This window comes from Psammomys obesus, unplaced genomic scaffold, assembly GCF_907164565.1.
Source record: "Psammomys obesus unplaced genomic scaffold, mPsaObe1.curated_primary_1811, whole genome shotgun sequence".
NCBI lineage: Eukaryota > Metazoa > Chordata > Mammalia > Rodentia > Muridae > Psammomys > Psammomys obesus.
The window spans coordinates 14606995-14620948 of NW_026596064.1; the positions used below are offsets into that span (position 1 = coordinate 14606995).

The following is a 13954-nucleotide window of genomic DNA, read 5'->3' on the forward strand; positions in this document are numbered from 1 at the left end:
GTTTCATGGTCAGTCCAACTACGGGGCACTGACAATATACAACAACCAGGGCCCATAGCCCTCTTCCTCTGGGCACCCAGGAGCAGGGCCACGGGTACCCTGAGAAAGCAGCAGGCACCAAACACATGATGTGCCTTGGTAGCTTACAGTTGCCAGGAGCTCCCGCCTGGGTAGGCCTAGGTTGGGAGGAAAGCTGAAGGCCTTCTCTCCCTGGCCATTCAGAGGGGGACCAGAACTGAAACCACTGTCTCAGCACTTACCACAATAACAATGCACAGAAAAAAAAAAACTGTGGGTCTAACAGGGAGACAGCTGGAATAAGTGGAACCTTCCTCCCCATATATCCCTAAACTGCCAAGAGCCATTAAATATAAATTTGTTTATTTATTTATTTTTTTAGTTTAAGCCCTATTCCTTCTGTCTCTTCGGCTATTTTAAAAATCTTGAGGAAGAAGTCAGCTCTTTCAGCTAGTTGTTTTTTGTTTTTGTATTTTAGATTTACTTTATTACATATATAGTGTTCTGTCTGCATGCCAGCAGAGAGCACCAGATCTCATTATAGATGGTTATGAGCCACCATGTGGTTGTTGGGAATTGAACTCAGGACCTCTGGAAGAGTAGCTAGTGCTCTTAACCTCTGAGCCATCTCTCCAGTCCTGGCTGGCTCTTCTTTACCCAACAATAAACCTTGCAACTCTGAGAGTCTGTCTTGATGCTCACAGCTTGCGTTTTAGATAGATGCTCATTACAAGGAAGTACATACTCTCTAAACAGGCCCAGCCACGAGGCACGATAAGGACACCTTCCCCAGGTGCCACCATCCTGTTCTGTTCTCCCCATCACAGTCAGAACAGCAGTTCACTTGTTGAATGTCTCCCTAAAAGTCACGCTCACTCTCTGACTCAGTAACTCTTGCCCAAGAACCAAGCCGAGCATGGCCGGCCATCCTCAGCAGAGTCTGTGCTTTGCTATGCTGATGGATTCCAGTTCTGTTTTCCTGAGTCTTCCAGAGGGTCTGCTTCCCAGCCACTCTCTACGTGGCCTGACACTGACACCTGAAATACTACTGACTTTCAGGAGTCACCCTCTCTTTACAGGAAAAACCCAGAATTGCTCTGCAGGCCTCGGGCCTCTTGCCCGGGGACTTTGGGAATACTCAAAGCTAAGCAACTGAGAGTGCTCCCTGTGGATCCCACCCTGAGCTCTGATTGTCCTTTACCCCTGAGGCCTCAGCCCTTCCCAAGCTGAAAGGCACAGCTCCTGTCGAAGGAAAGAAGGTCTAGAGAGCATACTATTTAAAGCAGAGCCACTGCCATCAGCAGGCAGCTCATGCAGAAACGAACCTTGAGCTGTCTCCTGAACCCCACACTCTGCAGGAATGTAGAGACGAACACATATGCTGACCCATGAATGGACAGGGTGTGACTGAGCATCCAACTGACCAGAAGAATAGGTATGTAAAGGAGAAAATGCTGGAGCATCTGCCTTTATAGCTGGGATGAGGATGCAAGCAGGGTGACTTCAGCTCTGAATCCAACAGAATACCTCCCTGCAAGTCTTGCTTCCATCCTCCATTTTGAGACAGGCCAGGAAAGCATAATTTAGCTTGGGGGGTGGGTGTCCAGGCCATGTTTGTCTCTAAGGTACTGCTAACTTTGGGAATACCTTTTACTAAGCCTCCCAACCCACCCTGCGCCCTATTCCGGCCTAGAGGACAGCATACTCCACAGGCCCTGCCATTAATCTTTGCTTTCTTTTTTGAGGTAAGATCTCACTCTGCACCCTAGGCTGGCTTCAGACTCACACAGATGCTTGCCATCTTCCTCTGCTCTTCTGACACTGTCCTTAATCAACAGGATCACATAAGACCACAAGTCTAAAGATTCCTTGGGGGGGGGGGGGAAATGCTTCTGAGCCTTTTGCCTATTTTCTAGAATTAGAAACAAAACCACAGGAAATGGTTTTCTTCTGGATTCTCAAGAATCTGGCACTTTTGAGAGGGGGAAAATGTTAGGGGAATTCATAGTAGCAGCTCCCCAAGGGATCAGGCTAGTAGAACCTGGCATGCCGGACCCTCCCACCCCGCCAATCCCCATTCTGTGGCCACCAAAGACTGAAGCAGCATAGGGCTCCAAGCAGTGGGGCCGTGTGTGACAATCTTATAAATCACACTCACTGGGTGGCACTGTAGTTAAGATGGAAGGCGGCCCTTCCTAAGGCCGCCGCTCTGCCTGCATGAGGGCCTGCAGCACACAGGGTTAATCAACCTCGTATCCCCCCTCCTCTGGAGAACACACTCATAATCACTGGTGGTGGCAGAAGGCTGTGAGAACTGAGCACCTCTCAGGTGCATACCTTGTCCTGGGCCATTCAGCTCATCTCCTCTTGGGAGCGGCCTGTCCTTCCCAGAAGCCACTGGAAGCTCCATGCAGAGAAGCCATCCTTTACTCTCCCGTAACCTTGCTCTCCCTTTCCAGGAGCAGCCCTCTTCTCCCGAAGCTACCTAGTCAACCTTTTTGGTTCTCCACAGCACAGGGAGGACAGGGGCTCAGAAACAGGGTAAGCTCCATGCCTTCCAGGCACTCTTGAGAACACCAGGGACCGTGATCCTCTGTGGTCATCTCGGTGTGAGACTGAACATAGGTGAGGCAGTGGGGGTGGGGGTGGGGGAGGACACTCTAGATGCTGGCCCCACTGCCTATTCAGCCATCAAGAAAGGGCAGGCCCTCTCTGTACCTTGGTTCCCACCCTAGGTAAATGAAGGGCCTGTTCTGCTGTAGTATGGATCTAAGAACATACCCAGTGTGACTCCTTAGCCATTGCTGGTGTGAGGAGGACACTTAGGCCTATGGAGGATGGAGCTTCACTGAGGTCTCCTGAGGGACACTTGTGGCCCAATCAGGACTTTTGTGCACTTCTGATGGAGATACATACAGGGCAGGCACATGAGCTGAGGCCAGGCACCGCACCACTTCCTGCTCTGTCCCCTGGCCAGTGAGTCCCAAGGCGGTGTCCTACGCTGAGGAAGGGGGAGGTAGGGGCAGCAGAGTTCCACTCACATGGGGCATGGAACATGACGAGGACAGAGGAGTGCTCCTTCACAAACTGGTCAAAGTCTTCATCGGTCAGGTGATAAACGGAGCCGCCCTCATCTGCCCAGGGAGTCTCGGGGACCTGGGGCTGTGGTGGCTGTGGACTGGAAGACCAAAAACAGGCAGAGCTCAGAGTAAGCCCTGGGGCCTGAACAGCCCTTGCAAAATCCAGCCCCCTGGACACATAGCTCCCCACACCAAGGCCTTTTACAACAGTGGAAATGGGACCTGGATGAAGAGTCCTGGGCAGAGAGGGACTGCCCTGCCTATCTCCACCTTCTCTTGAGAGTAGCACTGAGGTGCTTAGATGTCACCCAGTGAGCATGGCGGCTGTTTGCTCCAGCTTTCTAAGACACCTCAGGAAATCTTACTTTCCCAGCAACTGGAGGGCTTGCCAGCGTTTTCAAGGTATTACGAACGTCCAGGGAGCCGGTGAGAACAAACAGCCGTGGCGTGGAGTGACCACTGAGCCTGAGGGAAAGCAGGCCAGTGGTATGCACACTGCCAGGATCTGCAGTACCTTACTAATTCCTTCCAGAGGCCAAGAACAGGGTGGCTGGCGCTCCCAGAGCCCTCATCAACGTCATCACTCGACAGCTGCGAGACCCCAGCAGCTGCCTGATCCTTCAGGTCCTGTTTGCTCTGTAGAGAACCACACACCGGTGTCCATAGCCCCTAGTACTACGGGGAGGGAAGGCTCCTCAGGTACCTACTTCCTACCCAGGACGTGATGGTTGGTGACATAAGATCCCTGCTGCTTTACTGTCAAGCACCTTTGCCAAAACACCTTAACTGCAGCTTGGAGAAAACCCTTCGGGTGACAAATGTGAACAGACAACTATTGTTCCCTGCCTGTAGGCACCCCCAGCAGGGAACATTTTAGAGTTCAAGCAGTCAGGGCTGGAGAATTAATCACGGAGTAACGTGGCTCACACAGCAGGGCCTGCCATCTCCCAGTCCCACAGAAGCAGGGGCTGGGCTCGGAGTCTACGGAGCCCATGCTGACTCCGTGGACTGAGCTCCAGGTGCTGGGAAGCCTCAGTCTCACGGGTCTCAAGACACAGAAAGCAACAAAGCCTTTGGTCCATGTTTACCCAGTGTCAGACCGTAACTGAGCTGGCAAAAGTGAAGATTCCTAAAAAGACAATTGAGTCTATCTGACTACCACACTTGAAAGAGTGGAACCCTCAAGACTCAAGGATGTCTCTGGGATCTGGGAAAGGAAGGGTACTAGTCGGAGGGAGACTTGATCTCCCTGAAAGAGATTTCACACAGTCCTACAGTATAGACTGAAGTTCAGATGATGACAGGTCAGCAGTGGGCAGGACCATATCTCAACAGGACCGCTTACAAGTATCCTTGGCCCTCTATTCAAACATTCATCTCACATCAGAACCCCAAAGATGGCCTCAGGGGAAGATTTGCTGAATCCCTATGTTCCCAATGGGGCCACAGTGAAAAAAGAAAGTCTCTCTTTTCTGCTTTCCACTTACTTTTATTTTAAGACCGAGTCTCACTATGCAGCCACTATGTGCTGTCCTGGAACTTGCTATGTACTCGAGGCTGGCCTCCAACTCAAAGAGATCTGCCTGACTCTGCATGCTCTGAGTGCTGGGATCAAAGGCGTGCACCATCACACCCAGCTGGTTTCCACTTTTAATTTGGCTCTTTAATAGGCTTATTGAGGATGGGAGGTAGGACCTGACTTGGGACACAGGCTGTGATCCCCAAATTCTCTAACACGATGGCACTTGTGGCAAATTCAAGTGTTGGGAAATCAGCAGCCAGACACTAGTTCCATGAAATCTAGCTTCTTATATTTGGGATCAAGCCACGAACCCTTAAACCAATTACATTAGGGAATTCATCTTCCAAGTAAATCTCTATACCAGCTGGCTGTGGTAGCGCATGCCTTTAAGCCCAGCAAAGAGGGACAGATTTTTTTTAGGAATTGGAGGCCAGCCGGGTCTGCATAGCAAGTCCCAGGCCAGCCGAAGCTACATAGTGAGGCTCTATTTAAAAATAATAAATGAATTTTAAAAAGATATCTATAGCAGGCAATTTGTCACGCAGAGACTAGGCGCCAGTCAGTATGCATTCAGTAGGGGCAGGTTAGGTACACCGTGAACCACCTCTGTCAGTAGAGGCTGAGCGCTGAGGAATGAGTATTCTTTACACAGCAGCGTGGGCAGATTATTGGAGATGTTCATAGCAACCTATCATCTACTAGCTCTTGTATAAAAAAAGGGAGATATAGTGCTGTTGTTTGTGTCTGCTATGAAAGAAAAAAAAAAGACTTGAGACCATATGAGATGATGTTATTCCCTCTAGGGAGTGGCAGGGAGCAAACTCAACAACATGAGAGGCAGAAGCTATGTCTTGGTAGGGTATTAAGCCTGAGAAGCTTCCAGTTTAGAGACTACCCTAAAACCACAAAGGAGCTTTGTCTGTTTGTTTGGAATGTGTAATTCACCGAAATGACAACAGGAAAGAGAAGAGAAGTCAGCACAATTGCAGGAGCTAGGGAAAAAAAAAACAAAAAACAAAAAACATCACCTTGGTGACAGGAGCCATAGCCTTGTAGTGGGGGGTACAGCTGGGCTGAAAATAGGGGAGTGTCACTATAAACCCATCCTAAGGAGCACTCATGCCACATACCACTGGGGGACTACTTTCAGGAGAGCACTGAAGGATGGAGCACATCTGTCAGGGAATGTGCTGAAACAGGGGAGCGAAGGAAGGAGCAGAAGTCTGCCTCCCCAGGCAGCCAGCTCTCTGCAGACAGGGGCCCCCTCTGGCCTTCCTATCTCTTGCACCCAATGCACAGCAGACATCTAATGCAAGCCTGCCTGCAAAGAGTGAAAAAACCTGGTTAAAGGAGACAAGAGGCACGCAGAGGGCTGGGAGCTCCAGGCCAGCCTGGTCTACATAGTGAGTTCCAGGCCAGGATTACATAGTGAGACCTTGTCTCAAAAAAGTAGAATAAACAAATAAAAATTTTAAAAAGGCATTTCAGATTGCTCTGAAAAGAGAAATCATAATTTATTTTCTGTATCTCTGATGAGAGCTAATGCCAACTGGTAGAAACTCTTAGAGAAGAAACACTGCAGAAGTTTGTATCTTCATCAGACAGCAGAACCAGGGGAGAAAGCAGCTGTACTATGTCAGGCCTGTGACCCCAGGAGCCTAGGTAAGCAATTTCAGCTTAAAATATCTACTGGGCAATGGACTACTCTCTGGCTTTTTTACAGTTTTTCTCAGGTTCTTCCAGAGAGAGAGAGAGAGAGCGAGCGAGAGAGAGAGAGAGAAAGAGAGAGAGATGCTCTGTAAATTTACAAAGGACTACCTAGACATTCCTAGATAATCATGGATAACTTGAACTCAAAATGAGGCAAAGGGATGGGGTTATAGCTCAGTGGATAAAAGTGCTTAGCACGCAAGGGTGAAGATATAGGTTCAAATCCCCAGAGCCCATATAAGAAGCCAGGCATGGTCTCATGTAACCATCCCCAGTGCTGTAGAAGGTGGACACAGGAGGATCACCAGGCTTGCTAGCTGCCAGCCTAGCTCTAGATATGTTGACAGACCCTGTTGCAAGGGAATAAGGCTGAGCATGATAGAGCAAGGCACTCAGCGTCTCCTCTGGCCTCTGTAAAAGGAATTTTCATTAGCCTGGTTCAATTGTTGTCTCTGAGGCTTATTGCCTCTATCTGTTAACCTAGGCCTCTCTCTGCAACCCTAGGCCTCTGTCTGCAAACCTAGGCCTAGTCCTGAAAGCTTCTAACCTAAGTCTAGAATATTTTCATCCTCTGACACTTACGTACTGCTTAATAAGCTCATCTCTTCTGGTTCTTACTGAGTTCTGGGCTAGCTGGTTCAACTCAGCTGTTCTGGCTCAAACTATTTTCCCAGCTGACTTATTCAGTCTGGCTTCTCTCTCAGCCCTGAGATTGCTCTGCTTGGCGTCAAACTTAACTCCAGCAATCTGCTATAATCTGGCTCCTTCTCATTCTCTGACTCATTTGGTCTTCAGTTGAGTTCTCTCTCTGCAAACTGTCTCTCTGTTACAGTCCAGGTAAAAACTGCTTTCTCTCTTTCTCTGCATGGTCCCCTAAGTAGCTTCCCTTTCTTCTCTTCTCATGATAGTTGGGCGTATCCTAGTCTGTCAAATCTTTCACTGATTTGTCACTTTTTCTGCCACTCAATTAAACATCACTTTCAAACTTGGGTGCATCCTTTAACAAACTAACTTTACCTTCATTGTTTGGGATTAAAGGTATGTAACATCACACCTGGATCTAAGCTTTTCTTTACCTGAAACTTGTTCTAAACCAGGCTGGCCTTGAATCAAGATCTGCTTGCCTCTGTCTCCTGGATTAAAGGCGTGTTTGTATTCCAGCAGACACACACACTAGAAGGTTTTTGGATGTGATCTCCTGACAGAGCAGCCATGTTCTGAATTAAAACTCCTCTACAGGACTCTGAATGGGTACATGTGTATTCACCCCCATACATTCAAGTATGCACAGACCACACATATAACACCACACTCTTACAAATACACACAACTTAAACAAAACCAGTGAGGTAAAGGGCACAATGGGTAATTGCTGGGGCATGGTTAATGTCTCCTCAGTACCATTCCAGGCCTCTAGCTACTTTCATGTGCTCTGAAGATCAGACAGAATATCTGTCTTGGGCTCTCTAGGACTGCAAGGTCCATCTGTAAGCTCATTTCAGGGCAATGTGGAAGTCACAGACAGAGGAGGGAGGGCAGGTTCTCTCTGGGGCTTTATACACCACTGGGACAAGCAGCCAGGATGGAGGTACCCTGATATTTTCACTCTTGGCTGCAGAGACCATGGAGACCAGCTCAGCGCCAGGACAGTGGGTAAGATGAGCCCCTCTGCTGCCTACTAGGATGGAGGGAACTGGTAAGACTTCAAATACATGAGACAAGGAGAAACCACACATGGGGCTGGGTACACACAGAGGAAAACATGGAGGGAAATTCATCCAAATATCTCTGGGTAATAGGGCTCAGAAATACTTTTTCCTCACACTTTAAAAGTATTTTTCTATAAGAAACATCTTACATGAAGGCCATAAACTAAAAAAAAAAAAAAAAAAAAAAAAAAAACAACCTTAAAATTTTAAGGTAGGTAGCAACAGTGCCGTGGCTAACTCTTGCTGGGGCCTAAGATTGGCAGCTCACTGGACTTCCTGTAAGAGGTGACTTGTCTCCTCCAACTTTGGTAAGGGGAAGCACTGCTGTGTGCCCCAACACACAATTTTTCCTTCCTGGCACTTCCTTCCTCTCTCATCTTGAGACTACATAGGTACTAGGCTGACAGGGGCTCCTGACCCCCAGAAGGAAGGTGGGAGGAGACAGGCATGGTCAGGAGAGCGGTTAAGAGCAGGTGGCCCTGGGCTTCAGTTGATCAGGTCAGCGGGGAGGGGTGGGGGTGGGGGAGAGAAGCCAGTGGGGGTGGAGAGGCAAGGAGAAGCTACAGGACAGGTGTCAGGCTCCAGTGGCGAGATGGCAAACCAGTCACAAATCTCCACAAACCTCACATTGACTACGGATAGCTGCCCTCTCTGAACACAGCTTCCCACTCCCAGCCCCGCTGGATAAGGATGAGGATGAGGATGAGGATAAGGATAAGGATAAGGATGAAACCTTATCCTTCGAGAAAGAGATGAGGGTGTTTTGAAATGAGAAAAGGTTAGAGAAGGGAGAGGAAGCCGGCAGATTTTATGCTCCGGTGACAAATGAGATTGCTATTTGTTGAAACCTTTTCCCAAGGTGGACCGAGATATGTCAGGCTGGAGGAGAGAGTACACGCTTATTATCAAATGAAAAAGGGAAATAAGAAAGTGAAGGCCCGGGTTAAGACAATGAACACGGAGTAATAGGAACAGCCTTCCCCGGCAGGGGCTGAAAATGAGGTAACCGATGGGGACAGAGATGTGAAAATGCTTCCAAAAATTACATGTCTCTATGCAAACACAGGTGGACCGGTGCTTCATCTCCTGGGCCCCTGGGAGCTCAGAGAGATAGGGCCTCAACCTTCAGAAATCCAACAGTGCGCTCCTTCGGGGTTTTGTTTTTAATATAAAACCCATCCTTTTCACAATTTCTGAAAACACACGTCTTGAACCTCTCTATCTTTAGATAACTAATTCTTTAACCCTAGGGTTTGTGCTCAGGATCCCTAAGGTAAAGATGCCAATATATATTAATGAGCTGGCGACTGGAGAAGGGATGAAGCTGAAGGTCCCATGTTCAACTCTGAAAGGGACTCCACGGTGTCTCCCGAGGAGCAGGGTCAGTGGTCTTGCTACCCATCACCAGTTCTACAGTCTGGGGCAGGCTGCTCCATCCCTCCGCCTAGGTTAACCTGACTATGAAACAAAGATTAAAAACACCTTCTTGTCAGTTCTACTGTGGGTACTCGACAAGAAACTCTATCAAGTCCTTCCAATGGGGTCAGCCACAAAGAAGAACTCCCAAACTGCAGCTGATCTTCCTAGATGCATACACAAATAACCACACGTGAGAGCAGGGTGGGCACTGGGGAGAAGGTGGCCTGGGGGGCGCTGGGGAAGGAGTAGCCTGGGTGCTCCAGAAGAGAACACTGAGCTCGGTGAAGGCGGTGGCGCGATTAGGCTCAGGTTAGTATGAGTGGAATGCTCAGTGGGATGACAAGACCCAGCAGCTGGCCTGGCTCATGCCAGCTAAGATGAGGGATGGGGCCGGCAGAACTGTGAGACTGGATCTAGTCATATTATAAAGCAGGGATTGAAGGTTGCCACGAAGCAGGCTTGGGAGGAGCTGTCTCAAGAGTCCAAGGCACTAGAATGTTTCAGAGCAGCTTCATAGCATCAAATACAGCGTTGAACTTTTTTTTTTTTTTTTTTAAATAAGCACTTAAGTGACAGTCCTATTTTCAGAGAGCCCTCCACGGAACTCTCTCAGACTTGACAAGGCGGGGTGAGAGAAATACTTCTATCCGTCACACAGTCCAGTCGAGGAGAGGTGTGGGTGGGGGATGGTAGTGGCGTGTTTGAATTTGAATGGGAAGATATCTGACTTGACTACATCAAGACAGTCAACAGGTTAGATAGGCCCTCCCCGAGAAGAAAGAGAGGGAGTGGGGACTCTAGACAGGCCCCACAGGTCACCACAGGTCACCAGCTCAGCAAATCCTCCTGGCTCCTGTACCCCCTATCACAGATCTCCATGGGGTACAGCCATGCAGGCAGCAGATCACAGTCTTCTCTCTTCTTTGACGTCTACTCCAGCATAGCCCTGTGAGTGAGGGCCTGCCCTTAGCATGGCAGACGCCTGCCTCCAACCCCCAATGGACCCAAACACAAAATGCCTGACTCACTTCTTCAGCCACTCCACGATGTCCTCAGCCGTGGACCCGTAGTTCTCATACTGGAACAGAAACCGCCCTTTCCTGTGAAAGGCAATGCAGGGGGACAAAGTGGGATCAGTAAGGGACACCAATGCCCCGGGGTGGGGGGTGGGGTGATGCGCACTGCAGAAGGGAGTCAGGGGACTCACTCGAAATAGCAGATGGTAGGGTAGCCACGCACGTTGTACTCCTCCTTGATGTTCTCAAACTCCGAGGGGTAGACGTTCATCCCAGCCAGTACCTGAGAGGACAGAGACGAGACTGGTCTCCTACCCGCACCTGTCCATGCGAGGCCTGGCCGGGTGTCACACTGCAAGATGACACACGGGACAAAACCTTGCAGGCTGGTGTGCAACCAGGGGGACGAGGCTGTCTGAGCCAGTCTAGTTGACAACGGAGAGCTTTGGAAAGGTCAGGCATCTGGGTTCCGGGGCTGCCCTCCAGATAGCTGGTCCACAAGAAAGAGCATTTGGGGCCAAATAAAATGGGGTTCTGGGGGCCTGGATCATGGCTACAGCCACCCAAGAACACAATGTTTTTTGTTTTCTGTTTATGTCAACTCAGGCTGATCTTTCTAAGATGCAGAAACAGAGGCTTCTGAATACACTCAGCCTTTCTGTACAAGGGCCTTGGACATCTTCCTGGATGTCTCATGTCCTGTCTTCAGGCTGCCCACCTAGGCTTGATACAGTAGTCTTAGACTCCATTTCCCATATGTGGTTAAGGAGAACGTGGATCTCACTGGACATGAGCAATGAGGTCTCTACAGACCTACGTAACTTTCCCACTTGCATGGCCCACACCCTTGAATTGGAATGGAAAGCCTGGGTGGCTGTGTTACTGTTATGTGGCTCAGTGCTAAGAGCAACCCAGAACGAACTGTCTCATGAGATGCCCTTCCTAAGGTGGCATCTTCTTCAGTGGGGCTGGATGAGGTGCGTATGACTCTTGAGTCTGTTCTCATGAGAGAGTGTTGCTGAATGGCAAGACACAGGAAGGCTGCTTACAGAGCAATATAGGAAGCTAGATATCACCAGTTCTAACAGAAGTGGACACCCAGAAGGAGAAGAAGGAACATGGTGACTCCAGTGGGCAATGAATTTGACCCTAGTTTCTGTACCACCTCTGAGCTGTGTGGCCTTCAGAAAGTCACTCACCTTCCCTGAGTGACTTTGTTTAGAAGGTGTAGGGGATGTAACAACTTAGGTCAAGGATTTTAAAATTTTTTGTGTGTTTTGTTTTCTTTTAGATTTATTTATTTATTTTATGTATATGAGCACTCTCTTGCATGTATACCTGCGGGCCAGGAAGAGGGTATCAGATCACATTATAGATGTGATGCAGAGCAGACAGTGCTCTTAATCACTGAGCTATGTCTCCAGCCCCTAGGTCAAGGATTTTAAACACAAACTGGCGCTCTGTGACATCACAGTCCTTCTTTCCTGCAAGCCTTGATGGTCCTGTCATGCTGTCTGTGCCTTCAGCCTCCTCAGTCCCAGAAGCATTTGGGCATATCTTTCCGATTGTTTTAAATACCTAGCTTAGTGCCTGGCATACAACAGACACGTACTAAGGGCTTGCTAAAACATAGGTTTCCCCTCACCCCATCCATTTTGGGATGTTGTGAAGAAGGCGGGTGGGGGAAGATACACCTGAAACAGAACTGACGAGAAGCCCTGGAGCCCTCTCAAAGCCACTGTGCACATTCCCCAGATTGATTCAGTCTCTTCCAGTAATATTTGTCTATTTCCAGGTTCTTTTTTCCTGTCTAATTGATCTCCTTCAAGTCAGTGCACATTTGCCACAAGATTAATCGCACACATCCTCTTTTTTCATCACACCACTTCTCTGCACCAAACTTTGCAATCCTACTGAATACGGGCGAAAATCCAACTCTATACTCAGCCCATATGGTCGCTGTCTCGACTTCGAATCCTTCGTTCTTACAAATCTCTTAATTGTACACCTGCTAGGGTCTAGATTTTTTTTTGTTGTTGTTGCTGTTAATTTACCAAGGATGGAGACAGTCTTAAGATTTCTGCATGGGTAGGAAATTGGACTGTCTGCCTATTCAGACACCTTGCAAAGCATGTATCTTCTTCCTCCTCTTCCTCCTCCTCTACAGAGGCTTGGAGTATGTGCTATGAGCTCCTGACAGATACGCAGACTGCAGTCCAAACCCCCTACCTAGCAGACACATTTCCTCTGACAAGGCCCAGTTTCTTGTACCTCAGTTTCCTCATCTGCAACAACTCGTGTGCTCTGATGATTAAGAGACAACACAAATAAAGTCTGTTTGAACTCAGGATGAATTAGGTATTTTGTTAATATTACAAAGTTTACAATCTGCTTACATTTCCACAGCACATCCTATTTTTGCTTCTGGTCCCTCACTTTGGACATTCTGGTCCCCAGATGATTGCTGAAGATGCCTATTCCCTACCACTAAAGATTCATTCATCCATTTAGGCAAAAAATAATCTTATCTCCTGGGCAGACTTTTCAAAACACCTATTCTTGGAGTGTCATTTAATCTCAAGATTCTGTAGTATTTCTGGGCCATTTGGGGGACAATGACTAGTTAATGATCTCTCTGTCTCTGTCTCTCTCTCTCTCTCTGTGTGTATGCTTTAAACAGGGTCTTCCTGTGAGGCTCTGGCTGTCCTAGAATTAACTATGTAGACCAGGCTGGCCTGAAACTCAAAGATTCTCCTGCCTCTGCCTCTGCCTCTACAGGCCTGAGATTAAAGGCGTGAGACACTATGCCTGGCAAGATGTGCATTTTTTGAGTAATATGTAGAAACACTTTTAGAGTTAGAGTTTTTGAAGTCAAGAAGGAAAAAGAGCTGCTCCCAGAGCAAGGAGAAGACAATAAGGCGACAGCCTCTAATGAGCACAAGTTCGGTATGCCCAACAGGCACTTCTTTGTGTTTAGTCCTTGGCTAGGAACAATCATGGAAGCTGAAGAGTGGAGACAGTTCATAAGCTACTTCTCCAAGTAGGGTCAGATTGCCAGGACATTCCAGGAAGGGAAATGATGCAAGGTTTATAGCAGGCAAGGCCCCACCCTACACCACCCCCCAAAAAGAGAGAATTTCTATTTAGCTGGACTGTGGAATACATAGAATTGGAAGAGAGAAGACAATAAGGGAGCTAGCCAACGTCACTTAAAAGGGTTTAGTTGCCAATGCATGTGGGATTCCATTCAGGTGTGGGAGAGAACTACCAGGGTAAAAGAAAGCACCGCTACCCAGCTGCAGTTCTTTGAAATACAGTCATCCCTCACTATCCACTGGAATTGGAAATATCAGGAGACAGAAATCCCGGGAGTCTCATCTCTTCTATGAAATGGAGTAGCATTTGCATATACTCTACAGAGACACATATGCCCCCAATTACCTCACACTATTCCCAAACGAAAGACAATGTAGATGCTAA

The 13954-nt window shown here is 48.3% G+C and overlaps 1 protein-coding gene across 1 annotated transcript in view; it reads right to left on the reverse strand.

Annotated features, from left to right (window-relative positions):
* The window catches only part of Pdia5 (protein disulfide isomerase family A member 5), an 88451-nt gene that overhangs the window by 24596 nt on the left and 49901 nt on the right, over window positions 1-13954 (reverse strand). Inside the window, exons 9-11 of the mRNA XM_055624922.1 lie at window positions 10666-10757; window positions 10487-10558; window positions 3060-3196 (exon numbers count right to left, since the gene is read on the reverse strand). Of these exons, the coding sequence (XP_055480897.1) occupies window positions 3060-3196; window positions 10487-10558; window positions 10666-10757 (301 nt within the window). The remainder of the gene's footprint in view (window positions 1-3059; window positions 3197-10486; window positions 10559-10665; window positions 10758-13954) is intronic.